Source organism: Mobula birostris, chromosome 10 (assembly GCF_030028105.1).
Source record: "Mobula birostris isolate sMobBir1 chromosome 10, sMobBir1.hap1, whole genome shotgun sequence".
Taxonomy (NCBI): domain Eukaryota; kingdom Metazoa; phylum Chordata; class Chondrichthyes; order Myliobatiformes; family Myliobatidae; genus Mobula; species Mobula birostris.
Window position 1 is genome coordinate 108,980,601 of NC_092379.1, and position 18,970 is coordinate 108,999,570.

The 18,970-nt window shown below is 36.9% G+C and overlaps 1 protein-coding gene across 3 annotated transcripts in view; it reads right to left on the reverse strand.

Moving 5' to 3' along the window:
• The window catches only part of cul4b (cullin 4B), a 71,736-nt gene that overhangs the window by 36,789 nt on the left and 15,977 nt on the right, over positions 1 to 18,970 (reverse strand). For 2 of the 3 annotated variants that reach the window (XM_072270792.1, XM_072270793.1), the window contains exons 5-13: positions 18,725 to 18,798; positions 10,888 to 11,050; positions 10,716 to 10,805; positions 8,195 to 8,277; positions 7,766 to 7,833; positions 7,420 to 7,538; positions 5,337 to 5,529; positions 3,453 to 3,557; positions 1,325 to 1,435 (exon numbers count right to left, since the gene is read on the reverse strand). In XM_072270792.1, the coding sequence (XP_072126893.1) occupies positions 1,325 to 1,435; positions 3,453 to 3,557; positions 5,337 to 5,529; positions 7,420 to 7,538; positions 7,766 to 7,833; positions 8,195 to 8,277; positions 10,716 to 10,805; positions 10,888 to 11,050; positions 18,725 to 18,798 (1,006 nt within the window). Of the gene's footprint in view, positions 1 to 1,324; positions 1,436 to 3,452; positions 3,558 to 5,336; positions 5,530 to 7,419; positions 7,539 to 7,765; positions 7,834 to 8,194; positions 8,278 to 10,715; positions 10,806 to 10,887; positions 11,051 to 14,376; positions 14,670 to 18,724; positions 18,799 to 18,970 lie in introns of those variants that run through there. The other variant, XM_072270794.1, reaches the window with a different exon arrangement.

Genomic DNA, 18,970 nt, shown 5'->3' on the forward strand with positions numbered 1-18,970 from the left:
ATAGGCCATTAAAAATGTGCTTAATGATCCAAACAGCAACACAAATAACTTAATAGAATTAATTTGTATATCTTATACAAATAGACCAAAGTCAGCATGGTTTCCTTAAGGGGAAACCCTGCCTGACAAATCTATTGGAATTCTTTGAGGAAGTAATGGGTAAGATAGGCAAAGGCAAGGCAGTGTATATTGTTCATTAGGATTTTCAGGCCTTTGACAAGGTGTTGCAAATGAGGACATTTCACAACATTAAGAGCCCATGGTATTACTGGTAAGATACTTGCATGGATACAGACTGGCTGACTGGCAGGAGGCAAGGAATGGGAATAAAGGGGCCTTTTCTGGTTGGTTGTTGGTGACCAGTGGTCAGTGTTTTGAACCACTTTTCTTTCCTCATCATATGTCACCAATTTTGATAACAGAATTCATGGTTTTGTGGACAGGTTTGTGAACAATATGAAGATAGTTGGAGGGAAAGAGTGTAGCAGAGGAGGATGTTTGCAGGACTTAGATTGGGCACAGGAGTGGCAAACAGAATATAGTGTAGGGAAGTGTATAGTCTTGCACTTTGTTAGGAATAAATGCATAAATCAGAGGTGCAAAGGGGCTTGAGAATTCTTGTGTAGGATTCTCTACGGGTCAACTTGCAGGTTGAACTGGTGGTAAGGAAGGCAAATGTTCGCAGTCATTGACAGGACTAGAATACGAGAGCAAGGAAGTAATGTTGAGGCATTATAAGGCATTGGTCAGACTGCACTTGGAGTATTGAGAGTTTTGGAGAATTCATTGCCACAGATGGCTGTGGAGACCAAATCATTAAGGATACTTGAAACAAAGGTTGATAGGTTCTTTGTTAGTCAGAGTATCAAAAGGTTACCGGGGAGAAGGCAGGTGATTGGGATTGAGATGGATAACAAGTTACCTATGATGGAATGGCAAAGAAAATCAATGGGTTGAATGGCCTGACACAGCTGCTATGCCTATGGTCTTATCCTTTTAAAGCAAGCAGATTTGGCTTCAGTAAGATATTAATAAATGTGGGCAACTAACTAAAAAAGTGAGGACAATTTAAAAGTATATTAAAAGCAAAGATTTATCCATATTGCTAGAATTCTGAAACAAAATGGACTTCCTTATTTGTAGTCATTTACATTCATTTACTAAGAGATTCTTGCTGCTGTAAATTTCAGAAGTCTGAATTTCAAAGTTAAAGTACAAAAATAATGAGTTACCAATAGAATGGGAATAAGCAAAGCAATTTTTAAAAATGTCTTTTGGAACTGAAACATTCATTCGAACACAATTTCTTCAAAGACAAACTCACCATGTTTCAATTTGGACAGCATTGATTTTTCTGCATCAACTGATGCACTTTTCCCCACCAACAGTCTCTTTGCCAAGTCCTTCTTGTAAAATGCCTCAAAAACATCTTTTCCTGTTTTTTTAAAAAGACAAATTGGAATTAAAGCTTAGTTCTTTGACTGTACGTCCAGAATAAAAAGTCAATGAAATTAGCTTAAAGCCTTCAAATTCATCCGTTTTAAAATGAACAAAAAGAAATTCACTGCTAAGCTAAAGCCAAGTGAAATCATTAGAAATTAAGGGCACACATTTCTTTAATGTCGATTAAGTTGTGCAATTATCAAATTTTCAAACAAGCCATCTAACTAGCCTAAATTTGAATCTGCTGCACAAATTAATTTTCTTTCTTCCACAATCCTGATTGAGAAGTTGCAGAACTTGGGCCTCTGTACCTCCCTCTGCAATTGGACCCTCCATTTCCTAACCAGAAGACCACAATCTGTGCAGATTGATGATAACATCCCCTCCTTGCTGACGACTGACGATCAACACTAGTGCACCTCAGGGGTGTGTGCTTAGCCCACTGCTCTACTCTCTATATACCCATGAATGTGTGGCTAGGCATAGCTTAAATACCATCTATAAATTTGCTGACGATACAACCATTGTTGGTGGAGTCTCAGGTGGTGAGGAGAGGGCGTACAGGAATGAGATCTGCCAACTAGTGGAGTAGTGCCACAGCAACAACCTGGCACTCAACGTCAGTAAGACAGAAGAACTGATTGTGGACTTCTGGAAGGGTAAGACAAAGGAACACATACCAATCCTCATAGAGGGATCAGAAATGGAGAGAGTGAGCAGTTTCAAGTTCCTGGGTGTCAAGATCTCTGAGGATCTAACCTAGTCCCAACATATTGATGCAGTTATAAAGAAGGCAAGATAGCGGCTATACTTTATTTGGAGTTTGAAGAGATTTGGCATGTCAACAAGTACACTCAAAAACTTCTATAGATGTAGCATGGAGAGCATTCTGACAGGCTGCATCACTGTCTGGTATGGGGGAGGGCTACTGCACAAGACCAGAAGAAGTTGCAGAAGGTCGTAAATAGTCAGCTCTTGGGAACTAGCCTACAAAGTACCAGGGACATCTTCAAGGAGCAGTGTCTCAGAAAGGCAGCGCCTATTATTAAGGACCTCCAGCACCCAAGTCAAGCCCTTTTCTCACTTAAACCAACAGGTAGGAGGTACTGAAGCCTGAAGGCACACACTCAGCGATTTAGGAACAGCTTCTTCTCCTCTGCCATCCGATTTCTAAATGGACATTGAACCCTTGGACATTACCTCACTTTTTAAAAAATATATAGTATTTCTGTTTTTTGCATGATTTTTAATCTGTTCAATATACATATAAAGTACACTGAATAAGATTTACTTTATTATTTTTTTCCTTCTATGTAATATACTGCATTGAACTGCTGCTACTAAGTTAACAAATTTCACGTCACATGCGGGTGACAATAAACCTGATTCTGATAATATGGATTCATTGCTGTGGACCAGATCAGGAGCCTATCACCCTTTGATTCTTCACCCAATTTACCATTCATTCTACAGGAGCTGGGATAAAACATTGGGAAGCAACTCAGATATGCTGGGGACTTAGGGGAAAGAAGGCTAAAGAAAAGGCAACAAAAGCTAGGCCAATTGCATTCTCCACACCTATATTTCCAAAATGGTAAATCAATGACGATAATCAATTACAGTACAGGCAACCCATATGTTTTCCCCGTGACTGTGTGGGTTTCCTCCGAAGTGCTCCAGTTTCCTCCACAGTCCAAAGATGTACCAGTTGGTAGCTTAACTGGGCAACGTAAATTGTCCTGTGATTAGGCTCAGATTGCTGGATGACGTGATTTGAAGGGCTGGAAATACCTATTCCACGCTTTATCTCAATAAATACAATAAAGATAAATAAATGTGGCAACTCCATGACATCCAACTACAATTCTGGTTGCTGAGCCTTCGCCATCAACTTCAAGTGCAAGTAGCTCTGCAGCACACCACAACATATATATTTTTTAAAAAATCACTGGTCTAATGATGAGGCATGGATTAATTATAAATTAGAGATTAAAAAATTATAAACACACCATAAATGAATCTAAATATTATCATAATCTTATCCAGCATCTTCTCAAGCTCTTCATCAGTAGCTTCTTTATTCCCAGCTCGAAGCTTTGAATCCACATATTTTGCTGAAAAAGAGAAGAACACTGATTGTCTCTTGAAAATTAAATTCTCTTTTAAATGGGAGATTGTTACTTCATCTAAAACAAGAGGCAAAATCCCAATAGCTTTTGCAGCATTGTTGCTCCCATCTTCTCTCACCATCTTATCCTACCAGCTTACAATTTCCTCTTTTTCATCGCACGTACTTATCCTGCTTTTCCTTTAACACTCAAAAATTTGGCTCAATTATTCTTTGTGGCAATACACTGCCCACACTGAATAAGTACAGAGTAATGGCAGGAAAACAGTGAACCTTCTCAGTCATTACAGTTTTGGATTCCCATAGCTGTAGTCATTATTAAGCAACAGATTGTATTTTGATTTGTTTGGTGTACAATTCAACTGAAGACTGTCACATTGGAGGAAAATCACTGAGGACAAGCACTCAATGAGGCAGACTTTTACAGTATTACTGTGTTTCAGCAATGCTTAAAAATGGTTAACTGTTGAACATGCTTAAATGTTTAATGTGTTCCAAGTTTTTGTCTCGCTAATGACCTGCGACTTTAAGTTCCTGAACGTCTTGGAAGATCATAAACAGTTTTAGTGAAATCTGGGGTATAAAAGTTTTTGTCAAATTTTCCATCATTTACAGGTTGGTTCAGGTTACCCACCTGACGATCCTTTTATGTCTTTAGGCTGGCCACCTTGTAAAAGATCCAACAAGTTCTCCTCTACAAGTTTCTACTGGGAGGCCAGTTCTTTTAAGGTTGCACTTAGGGGAGTGTGCTCAACACGACAATATCATAAAAATTTCATTCATTCAGGGACATTATTTACTACTGCTACTTTTATATACCACTGTACAGCTCATTTATGAGCCATCATAAATGCCATTCAGAGGAATACCATAATCTGCTTTGAACTAATGAAACCAGTGGTAAGCATTTCCACCCATTACTCTAAAATGATCCACTCATCACATTGCCAACCCTATTGGACACTTAAGCAAGCTTCTTAGGCAGCTCAGCTACAAGCACAATAGTACTTTAAGTTCAGAACACGTCACACAAACTCTAAGAGAAAGTTCTGAAAATGTCAGAACATGAAATAAAAGGATAATTCAATTCAAATGAAACATTTGATAACATTACAACAGAATCATCCAGCCTTTAAAAAAACTGAAGTGAACAATGGATTTCACTATACTGACTCCTATAATAAATTAATGGATTGATTTCCTTCTGTTTCAATAGAAAAGTAGAAAATATGACATTACATGAAAGAAAAGGAATTTCAAAGATGCGCCAGTTTTTTTTTATTACATGTAATTTCTGGGGCAAGATTTATACAATGTTTGATATGGCTTGGTTCAGTCTGACAGGAATTCTATACCCTGTAAAGTAAAATTTCTCTCAGGCTGCCATGGTAGCACAGAGGTTAGCATGACACTATTACAGCTGGAGGTGAGTTTAGAGTTCAATTCTGGCGCCATCTGTTTGTACGTTCTCTCAGTGACCGCATGGGTTTCCTCCAGGTGCTCAGCTTTCCTCCAAAAGTCCAAAGATGTACCAATTAGATTAATTAGTCATTATGAATGGTCCTGTGATTAGGCTAGGGTTAAGTAGGTGGGCTACTGGGCGGCACAGCTTATTGGACGGGAAAGACCTACTCCACCTTTAAATCAATAAAATAAATAAATAAATTCAAAAGCTATTGGGATATCAAGTTGGTGTAATGCTTTAATTTTTGCTTATTATGGAAATAATTGGTCAGGGACTATTATTCTTTATAGATCAACATACCTATTAGTTCAGCTGGTTTGTTTGGTCGTTTGTTAATGAAAGTTTCAAAGGCTTCTTTCATTGCATTGACAAATTTTTCATTCTTCAGGAAGCAGACATCTACTACATGATCCACTTTGTCCTTGAAATCAAGTAATTCTTGAACCATCGTTTTATCTTTTTCAGGATTAATTACTATAGTACTACCAAATGTCTGAGGGGGAAAAAAATTAAATTCTGAAACATACAAACATTAATTGAAAATACGAAAATGACCTCATAATTTCACATCAAAAAAAATCTCGACTTCAACCATAATAATTTAAACATGGAGCACAACTTCAATTGCATTTTGAAAGGGCTGTTTCCACAACCTGTGCCAATATTACAAATCTTAAGTTCTATATCCTCAAGGGCAACACACACAAAATGTTGGAGGAACTCAGGTCAGGCAGCATCTATGGAAATGAATCATCAACAGTCGACATTTCGGGCTGAGACCCTTCTTCAGGACTGAGAAGGAAGGGGAAAGATGCCAGAATAAAAACAACCAGCTGGAAGGTGATAGGTGAAGCCAGGTGGGTGGGAAAGACCATGGGCTGGAGGAGGAGCAATCTGATGGGGGTGGTTGAGGTGTAAGTAAAGATGTTTCGTGGTAAGATTGCTTTGGTGATGGTGGAAGTTGCTGTGATAATCTGTTGGATGTGGAGACTGATGGGGTAGTAGGCAAGGACAAGAGGAACTATATCTCTATTACAGTGGCAGGAAGTTGGGAAGAGCACAGATGTACAGGAAATTGAGGAGGGTGAGGGAGGCATCAATAGAAGAGGGAGGGAAACCCTGTTCTTTAAAGAAGCAGCACATATCCTCAAGAATTTTGTCAATGTAAACACCTTTCTAATATGGGCCATGATACAAAAGGTATTTTGGAACTTGGGACACGTAACTCTGTTCTTTCTTCATTTCTCCGACCAGCATCCCTATTCATCACAAACAAGTACAACGCACAGCTGAGCAGAAGTCCATGCATTACAACGAACCGAAGAAATCAGAATGGCATTCAATAAATGGAACCCCAACTTTATGATGCTTTTAAGGACATAACCAGCGCAATTTCTAGTAGCTACTAAATTACCAATACACCAACTGCTTTCAACCAAGACCAACTGATTCATACATTATGATGTTAGTGAAAGTCTAGCAAACACCTTGACAAAGAAATCCTCCTTTGGCAACAACCTTAAAATTTATGATTTTTATTACTGAATCTCAACAACTGGCATGTTTTGTTTTCCCACATTTAAACTTCAAAAACATTTCTAAGTTTCAACAAACCAATGAAATCTTCTCAATCACGGGACATACTGTAGAGCCACAACAAGAAATGCTTCTCAACACGGGTGCTTCCTATCGCGTGAACATTTTTTTGGGCATTAACAGCCATAGTACTTCACTCAGGTTAAACACTTCTTGTAAAAGAAAGTTCCTCTCCTTAAAATCAAGAGTCAATCTTTTCTGAAGTACAATAATTTTTATTTAAGAGACCTGTGACAAAAAGGGCTCAGATATGTTTCCAGAATAATATGTACTCCAATGAGCAAAACAAAACCCTAGAGGTCTTGCCAATGTGGATGCAGAAACAATGTTTCTTTTAATAGAATAACCCAGATCTTAGGCTAATGATCTTGTCCCAATGAAGCTATGAATTCAGGTGTCTGGGAAAAAAAAGATAACTGAGACTTTTCCCTATTCCATTGCAAGTTTACATTGCTAAAACTAATATGATACCAATCACAAATTAAAATCTGCACGAAACCTCAGGAATGTGCAACAAATTGAAAAATGCACTTGGACCAAAACAAAAATGGGAGGAAAGGTAAAACAAAAATACCAAATAAGTTGGTTAAAATAAAACAAATTTCAATGATACGGTTACAAATGGTAAAAAGTTAATCATCTTGGAAAATTTACTCAACCACAAAATGGGAGAAAAGAAGGTATCTTTGTTAATTTATCACTGTATAATTTATTCACAGACTCTTACAGCTAATTTTTTTTCATCAATTTGAAATAAACAAAATATTAAAATAAATGACTAACATACCTTTATATACTCAATCCAATGTTGCAATAGAACCTGCACCCCACCTCGAACCCGACTAAAAAGTTGGTAGAGAAGAGAAAGATCTTGTATTCTATTTTCATCCAGAAGGCTGTTTAAACCTGCAGGGTGTTACAAATAATTTTGCTTCGGTCTAGATAGGGCAAAGCACCAAGTATTGAAAAATCCAAAACTTCTTCAAGAATTAAAGTAACTTGCATAATGCAAGTTTCAACTAACCTATCACCAAATTCCAAAAAGAGACTCATCAATTAAATCTGATTCATATTTACTGGAGCACTATACCCTAAGAGTTTATATCAGCAATCAAGTTAAAAATCTAAGTTACCTTTCTGAAGAATGGCTGGTAAATGTTCTCCTAGAAGTTGTTTCTCCACAGTGGCTATTAGAGGCTTCCTGAAGAAAATTAAACAAATCAAAATTTATAAAAACAATTCAGGCCTACAGTTGCCTGCTACAATGTAATAAACTTGCTACAGAACCCACAAAGATATTGACATTACTCAAACTCCAGTTCCTAAGCAAGTATTGCAATTAGATTTAGAGAGTTAATTTGATAGATCATTTCAGGGCAATCCAAATTATATTTCCTCAGTAGATAGCATTCTGAAACTAAGTTGATCAAAACAAAACCAAATCCATTTTTATAGGTAAAACATTAAGAAATAAGTGTTTTAGAGATACTGCAAAGATTAAATTATGTAGCACCATGCAACCAACAAACATCACTGAGTAACTGTTCAGAATCTGTACTTACTGTGTACTTTGATCTAAGTAAGTGATAACCCTATCTGCTTCTTCCTCCAAACGTTTATTAACATGGTGCAAATATTCAGGGACCTAAATAGAATAAAGTTGTGAATTTCAACTGCACGTAAACTGCAAACAGGCAAGTTAATACCTAATGCTGAAATTATATCAAAATTCTTTCAAGAATAGGAACTTGTTTATTGGAAAACAAAAGATCAAGACAACATTAATAGCACTGCCTTATGTCCATTGTTGGGATAAGAGCAGAAGCACAGATTGTGAAGAGGGAAATGGGATAAAAAAAAATGTGGGAAACTGTACTGATTGAAGCACTATGAAACAATACCGGTTACATGGATTTTTCTTCCACTCTCTACAAACTCCATTGACTTCTTGCTCTTGGACGTTAGCTCTCATTTGAGCCAATCTATCATGAACTCCCAAGACTAATGGATACTGTGCCATTGACTGCACTGACATTCTGCTTTGACCATTGACAATGATATGCCTCCTCCAATCGAACTTTATAATGCCTTTAAAACTAGTGATCTTGCCCAAACCTCTCCAGTAGGAGTATGATCCTCATTTACCCATTGGTGTCTTCCCAAGCTCCTCTTGTACCTTCCAGAAATTGTTCTTGGTCTATACCTCTTATCCCTTCTTGGTCCTTATACCCCTCTCCAAAAACAACACTTCTTACAAAGATATCTGCCCTGAGCATTGATGGTGATTCCTCTTCCAGACCTTGATGACCTTTGAACCCCACCACTCACTTTACTAATTGCTTATATACTGATAGAATAAATCAGAATTCCTTCCTACGCCAAATGTCATTAGGTCCATCTGTTTTCCTTTTCTCCTCCCCTGTAAGCCCCCAATGCCACCTGAATTACTCAACTGATAAGCATTAGTCACATTTTTCTCCACCCCACAACTGCAACTCCTCTCCCACCTTCACAATATACTTTTAAATTAAATTTCTATCTTCTGCATCCAGAAAGCTTTGGCCTGGTCACTGGCTTTAACCATTTCTGAAGATGGACAAAGTTTAAATGCAAAACATCAGCGTTGTTTTGTAATGCTTCTGCCTGCCAGTAACTGATTTTCACTCACCCTGGCCAGATCAGCACTAATCCTATTGAATTCAACCTTTCTCCATTTAACATGCCCTGCCCTCGTACACTGCCATTCAAACCACATTACACTTGAGTTCCTATTCTCCAATTGATAAGTACATGCCTGCTTGGTCGACTTTATCCTCCTAAGAACCAGATCTACTCATGTCTCCTTCCTCACTAGCCAGTTAAGGAAGTTCCTATTAACATTTTGCAATAATTCCACCACCATCGTTAACAGTATCTATATCAATATTAGGGTAAATGAACTCTCCCAAATTCACATTCTTAAGCATCTCTAACATCCTTGCTAGTTTTGTCTTAACTCCGTGTTTTTCGATTGCCATTCCACTCTTAGTTGTTTTGTAGAATATTCTAATCGCTTGATAGCATGTTTTTACGATTTGAACCAAATGGATACTGTCCTCAAATCTGATAGGATATTTTCTCTCTCTAGCCTCAAAATACTCTTCCTTAATGAGTGCTGTTATATTACTCCTTTTCCCCGTCCCTTTCTTGACTGAATATATATCAAGGAGTATTAAGTGGTTAAGACTTTTTTTTAAAAACACACACCTTTTCATTAAGATAGGTTTTAAGACCCCACTAATAGTGGTGTATAATGTTCTCTTTACCTATCCTATCAATTTATTTCACATTCCTGCTAAGTTCATTTGATAATCCTTTAACTTCCTGGATGCTAAAACACAAGTCTAGAATCTCCTCAAACTGAAATGCCAAGATACTCACCAAATTAATTATTTTTTTTTAACTAACAATGATATCTGAGTGCATTATCAATAATGTCAAATTACAGCCATTTTAAATAGTAGACCAACCATGATTTTTGACAGGAGCTCTGCAATGTGATTTCAAAATGGAAATGAATGAGGACAGTAATTTTTTTCACATGGACATAACTGGAAATCGCTGGCATTTCTCCTTCAGAAGTATTTGTTTTTTGTTTTACATACTGGAACCAAAAGTTTTGCCTCTTTTGTTTCTCTCAATTAACAAAATCTATTAATTCCTTTGGTTGTAACTTTGTTTATAGGCCATCTCTAGTTATGAACACTTGACTTGAACAGGCTCCTATAATTTTAAATTCAAAAATCCAACATGTGACCTCTCACTACTTTCATTGACTGAACCTTCCTTAGCCTTGTATGCTTTTAATGCCATGTATTACAATATCATGGAATGTGATTTTACATACTTTCCTGACTTGGGGAGAAAATGCACATCTGTAAAAGTGAAACCTGTTCATCACCCAACAACAACCTGTACCTCTACAATTCAGATCCACAGAAAGATGTTGTGCTACCATTGTGCTGTTCTTCAGCTGTGGTATATCAAACTTTTCTTTAATATGCACTTAAAAATGGACAGGCTGGCAAAAAGGATACTTCGTACCTCACGTTCTTGCATTAATCTTTGACCTTCTGTAGCATACAGACGATTGGTTTCTTCCAAAAACCTTTGCTCAAATGAATCTTGGTATATCTGAAAAGCAAAACAGAACAGATGAAACAGCAACAAATGAAACTAACAGGATTAACTATGTTTAAAAGGATTCAAATCTTACCTGCAAATCTGATAGCATACTCAAGAGACTTCGAAGCAAACTACGATCAATAGCTTCACCATTTCGTTCTCTCTCAATTAACAAAAGAATCCCATCAATAGTTTTATTTTGAACCTTCCGATCACTTATTACATGGGATCTAAATAACTCTAGGCCCATGTCCCTGCAAAGGAAAGCAACTCAAATGAATAAGAAAATTATGAAATTACCAATTGATTCAGCAAATTTAAATTTCCTTATAGATCAGAGAACACCATCGCACAGAAATAGGCACTTCAGCCCACATCTGAATGCCAAATTAAACAGATTCTTTTTTCTCTGTACATAATCCACATCACTATTCTCTGCACAATAGAAAATTTCCTATAGCTTCAGTATGACTTCCTGACTCTCGTACTCAGTGCCTTGACCAACAAAAGTACGCATGCCATATTCTTCCTTTACTGTTATTTGAACATTTTCAGTGAACTATGGACTTGGACCCTAAGAACCTTCTATACATTAATCCTGCGATTAGCTGCAAATTTTTTCCCTGGAATAAATAGCACCCCCCCTGCGCCCCCCCCCCCAAGTCACACTTGGTCAGATTAAATGTCATTGAGCATTTCTCCATACATATCTATAACTATAACTTAATGCAAGACTTTTAACCTCTCTGCTATATACCTCTCTCAATGTGTATATGCAGAATACTTAAACATAAATCACTTTCCAAATATTTATAAAGCTCCTCCTCTTATATGGCAGCAATTCAATTAAAATCAATATTTTATTATACCTCTCACTTCTGAACCATCAAATGTCTACCAGGAACATTTTAAGTGAACAAACCACCTCAAAATATATTAATCACTAAACTAAATCTATAACACTGTAACACACTGATTGGGTCCATGTAGCCAAACACTGACAATTGATGTTTTATAGTTCATCTCATACCTATGCTTTCCACTTTCTTTAAAAGTCACAATCCACTGAAGAAACTCAAATATAGAATAAATGCAACATTTTGGTAAACTAGAGTAAAATACAGCCTTAATTACAACTTCATTTTCTCAATTACTTTTTATTTTATTTTTATTTGGAGGAGGTATTCACAAGTAATACACAAACTTTTCTTTCTACATATATAACCTTTTCCATTTTTTATGTGAGTAAATCTACATTTTCTTACTTTCTAATGAAGAGAAGACCCTTGCAATAGTGCCTTTCCACTCATATTAGAAGCCTTCCAGAAGGCTGGCAGCCTTTTTGTCTCCCAACACTAACCCAATAATAAATGTTGGCAAATTATAATTGCAAAGCTATCACAGCTGAGTTTGATCCTTCCCCAATAGCCTTTACAGGGTCCAGAGTACTCAACAGGACCTCAATTGATGAACAACCAGGGGTTCAAGGTCAATTGTAGCATTCATTCTGCTGTATCTTGTAAAATCAATTACAACATGCAAGAAGCTAATTTGGGAAATTTTGTCTGTCTAGTTTAATAATATGGCAAAAACAGTGAGCTAGTTGGAAGATATATCTTCATTGAATACACTATTAGCAACAAAATATTAGATCACAACTATATAGATTGTTATTCTGGTAAATATTTCAAAGTCAAGCTCTTCTTTTAATATTCATATAAAAAAAAAACAAGTGGTCAATTTTAAATTTATAAGAAATGACTCTACTCCCTGCCCATACCACACCCAACAGATGAATATACCTATACAGTGAATACAAAGGCACAACTTCTGCAGCTTATATTCCATGATTATAGTCTTCTTTCACAAAACAGTATTTGGAAAACTCCAAACATACACTACATTTCTAACATACCCAACTTCTTAGACAATGCAAAGCAAAAAAAAAAAATAGATGTACAACATTTTGCCAGGGCAGCGGAATGCAGTAAGAATAAAAATTTAAGAGTTCTTAGCACAGGAAAATTCCTGTTCGTGTGAAAAGAGCCTTAAGCAAGATGACTAGATGAAGGATGTGATTCCTTTCACAAGAACCTCACAAACACCACTGCTCATTCTTCAAGGGCAGACAAAAGATACGACAAATGATACATGGCATCATACACCTTCAGGGAAATTCCCTTCAGGTTCTATTTCTATTAGCGTAAATTCCATGCTATCAAAAATTATAATGCCAAAAAATTGAATAACACTAACTATTAGGAGGCAGCAAACAGCATTTCAATTAATAAAAAACATCTGGGGAACCAACAATTCAGTTGGAAACAATTGTAGTTCTCAATTGCATCAAAATTTGCACTTCCATTTGGTGAAAATGTTAAAACGTTTGCTGTTTAATCACGACCGACAATATCTAACCTGCTTATGTTCTTAGCAATGCCATTTAATTTTTACACTTCAGATTTCCAGCATGAGCAGTATTTTGTCATTTGTCGTCTTCGCTGTGAGCAACAAATGTATAATTTTTGGAAAATCATAAACAAAAATAAAAAGCACCAACTACTGGGAAATTCCATAGAACTTTTCAGAAGGCATCAACATGTGACTTGGATTTCTGTTGATTAAACAGCAGGTTCTCTCACAGATGCATCTGAATAATATCCTATCAATAAACTTCTGAAACTTACGAAACTGTCTACCACATTAGAAAGGATCACTGTTGGAGATTTTAGATTTCCTCCCCACTATCCCTAATCTTTTGTGTTCTTAGACAAACTGTTGTGCAGCACTCCTTCTGCTCTCCGATGTGTAATAAGATGTAAGCTTTCGATTCACATTTTAAATGATGCAATTTAAATAGCTACGGCAAATCAAAAAACAGGCTTAGCTGAAAAACAAGAGCTGAAGCTTTAACATTCAGATGTACTTAATTCCATGTCACAAAGAGAGAACAAGTAATACTTTCGGAAAAAAAACTTATGAAAATTGAGAAAACTTACAAAGATAATTTTCAATGTTGGTCTTTCTCTTTTCCCTTTATTTCAACCCAATCAAGCAATTCTAAAGGGAAGTTATTAGCATTGCAAATAGCATCTTCCTGTCCATTATAAAACTGCCCCAATTACAGTCACAATTTAAGGATGTTCATGGCATTCCTCCAATCCATTAAGTTTTCTTCTTTGTACAGAGCTGGGCAATGCATGGGATTTAGCTGTGAAGGATTACAGCAAAGACGAATTCTTCTCTCAACTTACAATCAAATATTTATGTTCCAGCATGGATCACAGGAAGTCAAACAGGAAAAGAAACCAGCCAATTTATAAATTAATTCAGTAACATGAAGATCAAATCTGTATTTCATAAGTGAAGTCAATGTTGGGAATGAAACTTGCTATTCTGATATACAAGCACCACAGCTTAATGGTTTTATAAAATGGATCAACAGCCATAAAAAACTATTAATACAAGACTAAAACTTTTCAACCCAGAAATAGGCCTATTAGATGAAATACACAGTAATATGGAGAGTACCCTTATGGAATAAGGAATACTTCCCCTGAAAGGGAGCAATATACCTTAATTCTTCATTTACAGTATTCTCTTTGTGCAGCTGGGATCCAGGGATGCTGAAGCTTCAAATAGGAGTGACTTTTGCACAGAAGGCATCAAACAACACCTGCTCTGGGATTAGGATCCTGTTGGACGCCCAATGATCTGAAGTCATAACCTTTTCACTAGTGTCAGCTGTAGCAAAGCGCACCAATACAGGAGCTTCTTGGCTCTAGAGGAGACCTCAATGCGGGCTCATACGGGTGGTGAAGAGGCAAGATGGCTCACAGGTCACAGATTCTTTGGATGAGAATGAACTAATACCTGCCAACATCAAGGAAAGTGCCTTAGAGATGTGACCAGCATTAAATGGCCCAAGTCAGGGTTGCAAATCGGTCAGCACTGCCAATCCTTCGACTGAATGATGTCTTCTAGGTTGCGCCTGGAACAACTTGTTTTGAAATGCTGATTCCAAATAAACAGCTGGTAAAATGTGCCAAACAAAATGCATCAGTACTCATTTAATTTGACTCGGATCCTTTTCTTCCAGTTGGAAGAAGATCTAAAAACATGTTCAGGGAGCACTAATTAAGGATTCTTTCCTCTAGGTCCTTATCTTACCTATAAAATGTGGATCTTCAAAAATCAGGTGTCAAAATTATCTGCAATATACCTTTATTTCCTTTACTCAAAAATAACAAACATCTGCGAGGACAGTATTCCAAATGGTCCAGGTTCTTTGACTTGCTGGAGAATCAGCAATGAGGTATTCCACCTCACTTTCTTGAAGAGCGCCTGTATTACAATATTTTCACAAACCCCTGAAAATGCCGGCAGAATTTTCAGTGGGCCACAGTGTGGTAAAACAGGAGATACTGAAGAAAGCATGTGTGATCTCTAGTGGCCAAAAATACTCATCTGTCATTTAATATGTAATTTGGAGCTTGAAACTGGCATGAACTAAGATTCCAAGGAAAACTAAAACAAAATTGAATCACATGCATGATTGAAGACAGGAAGAGTGGAAAGAAAATTTTATAAGTACGTACTTACTTCAGACACTAAATAGATAATGAGAGGGAGTGGTCAGAACAGTGTCCTCATAGCACTAGTACTACTTTTCAATTTTTATTTTAAAGATACCGGTGACCCCTGTTTCCATCCAGGGGGTCAGTGTGGACATGGCAGAGGATTACAAATACCTGGGGATACGAACTGACAATAAACTGGACTGGTCAAAGAACACTGAGGCCGTCTACAAGAAGGGTCAGAGCCATCTCTATTTCCTGAGGAGACTGAGGTCCTTTAACATCTGTCGGACGATGCAGAGGATGTTCTACGAGTCTGTGGTGGCCAGTTTGCTGTTGTGTGCTGGGGCAGCAGGCTGAGAGTAGCAGACACCAACAGAATCAACAAACTCATTCGTAAGGCCAGTGATGATGTGGGGATGGAACTGGACTCTCTGACGGTGGTGTCTGAAAAGAGGATGCTGTCCAAGTTGCATGCCATCTTGGACAATGTCTCCCATCCACTACATAATGTACTGGGTGGGCACAGGAGTACATTCAGCCAGAGACTCATTCCACCGAGATGCAACACAGAGCGTCATAGGAAGTCATTCCTGCCTGTGGCCATCAAACTTTACAACTCCTCCCTTGGAGGGTCAGACACCCTGAGCCAATAGGCTGGTCCTGGACTTATTTCCTGGCATAATTTACATATTACTATTTAATTATTTATGGTTTTATTACTATTTAATTATTTATGGTGCAACTGTAACGAAAACCAATTTCCCCCGGGATCAATAAAGTATGACTATACAGTACGGTAACAGGCCCTTCCAGCCCAACAAGTCTGTATCACCCAATTACACCATTTGCCTAGTGAACCTAACCCATATGTCTTTGGAATGCGGGAAGAAGCCAGACATCTGGAAGAAACCTATGTTGCCAACAGGGAGAAAGTTATTGTCAAGAGAATTAAGTCTACAAACAATTTGGCTTTAGACTCAAAAATAAACCACAATACATACCCAAAAAAGTGTCTTTGAAATTATTTTATTTTCAGTTTATCAAACTAAAAGTATAATATTTAAAATTTGCCATTTTGCCTACAACGTGTTTTGTTTTCTATCTGTCAGTGTGGTGAGAGAATTAAGTGCTTCGAAGTTATACTGTCCAAAGCAAACTTTGCTGCAGGACGGGATGAAGAAAATTACCTATCTGACTACTTCAACGTATGTTGTATTGATCTTGAAGTAGTCAACATCTGCAAGACATTCATGCATATAAGGAAAACAAAGGATGGCTATAAAGCCCAGACAAAAAGATAGTTTAAACAAAAATATCCAGAGGGAAAGCGTCCTACAGACTACCTGACTTTAAAAACAAAATCAGAATTCTTCTGAATTATTTTTCAATTCCTTGACATTGTACAAAGTTCCATTAACTGTCATACCACACTGAGTAATATAGATGTTTTGAAATGCAGATTCAATGTTGTTCATCCTATGATGCTCTAACCTACTTCCAGTATCATTTGGTGTAATTACAGAAAGTGTAATCACTAACAAAGCATTTAATAAAACCAAACGAAAACCACTGCAATGTTAAATGTGAACATTTTCACAACCACAGAAACCAAAAAAGCTTTAACTTGCATATAATAAACAAGCTAATTCCCTTATGTTCTCAGCAAGAAGCCAAGCCCTAAAGAGCAAAAGGCTCAGGTTTAACCCTCTTTGCTGTGATAAATGATCCCAGTTAGTGCAGCAGCAAGACTCAGGCGGTTTCATGTCATCAAGAGTTGAGGGTGTGGACCACAGGAAGATGATCCTGTTATTCACTGATTGTTCTTAGATATATACACATAGGTATTGTCTGCTGGCATCTTAGTAGACCGCAACATACAGCTGCAGAAAACAAATTACTCGATTTTTTTTTAAACCAAAGTATCCACATTAACTATCAAATGTTTCAATAAACCTCTGGTACCTGTGAAACAATTCAAAAGAAGTCAATTCCCCTACAATCTGGGGGTAGTTCAAAACATGCTAATTTTTAAGCAGTATTTGCAAACCCTTAATGACTCCTTAAAAGTATGATCACTAGCTTGGTGTTACCATTAACATTATGATTAAGTATACAGCAAGCCAATCAACTCAAAGCTAATATCTCCAGAATTTAACAAGTTATTTTGCATATGATGCATAACATGGATAACTTTGATCTGGTTTCCTTCAAAGTTACCCCTACCCTTCTTTTGCCTCACCCAGCTTACTGAATTATCTCCACCAAGGCGGCCAGCTATTGCTGTGTAGTGTCTAAGCGGCCACTGGAGTTACTCCTCCTTGAAATGTGTATAATGCCTGTAGTACTTATTTTCTGTTATTCTATGAAAGATTGTAAAGATCATACTCTGACTCATACAAACTGAAAAATAATGCAGAGATGGTAGAACTTTTAATTAAGCCAGAGCTCAAAATATCTGGAATCGTTCAGAACAACTGTATATTGCATAGCATAGAATCTTAAATTCAAACTTGATTTTTGACTTTTAATTCAGACTGCTCTAGACAGACCTTGGTTTTACTTTTGGGATATATTCATCAATTGCCAAGTACCAAAAACAAACTTATCCAAAATTTAAGAGTCATAATTTCAAACAAGACAATTCAGCAAGTGAGAAAAATAGCTGCAAACTATCAAAAACAGGTTGCTTAGGCATGGTACATCAGACAGATAAGCCTCAAGGATTCTTAAATTCCAAGCTGGAATACCCAGTGGGAATAGGGAACATTAGGGTTTAAGCAAATAAGCCAAGTGGGCCAAATGTCTTCTTTTCTTGCATCTTCAGCACTGTGTTTTACATTTAAAGCAATGACTCTATGCCACCCTGTAATTCTTGAAAAACTGTTGGTGTATTTTCACCTTTCTAATCAGTTTGCATCCTCTTCACAATATTTATCATTCAAATTTCAAAATCAGATGATATTCCACACACTTTTCTTCTTGGTACTGCACATTTTAACTAATGTGAGAAACTGTTCATAATCCTGCTCTATTTGATATGTAATTCTGATACAAAATGATCCCAAGCCTAAACTGGACAAAAAAAACTTGCTGAGATACAGCGCACTGGTTCAGTCATCATTCTATTAACTTATACAAATGGCCTTATTGCTGACTCCTGGGATTACCTCACATCCTCTCACCCTTTGAAAAGAACAAAACCAACTTGCCATCAATCTATTGTATGTAGTTTCCAGGTGCTAATAAGTCCATTTTCTTTCTCATTTCTTAAGTGATAGTAAAATACTTACTGTTCTAGTTGTAATTTATGAAATTACTTTGTCATGAAGATCAAATCTTTAAACTTACCAAATAGAAGGTAGCATTGAATTTTGCAAAACATACGTTCTATCCAGAAACAAGAAAATACTTCTAATCATGATCTGAAAACAAGAAACAAGCCAATAAACACCTTAGTTTAAATTATTCGTTAAGCAATTACATATATTGGAGTTCTTCATAATTTTAATGGCTATATTATAGAACAAACTTGTTAGCAGAGTCACAATTCAGAAATTATTTCTTCAAAATTAATTATTTGTCATTACTCTGATG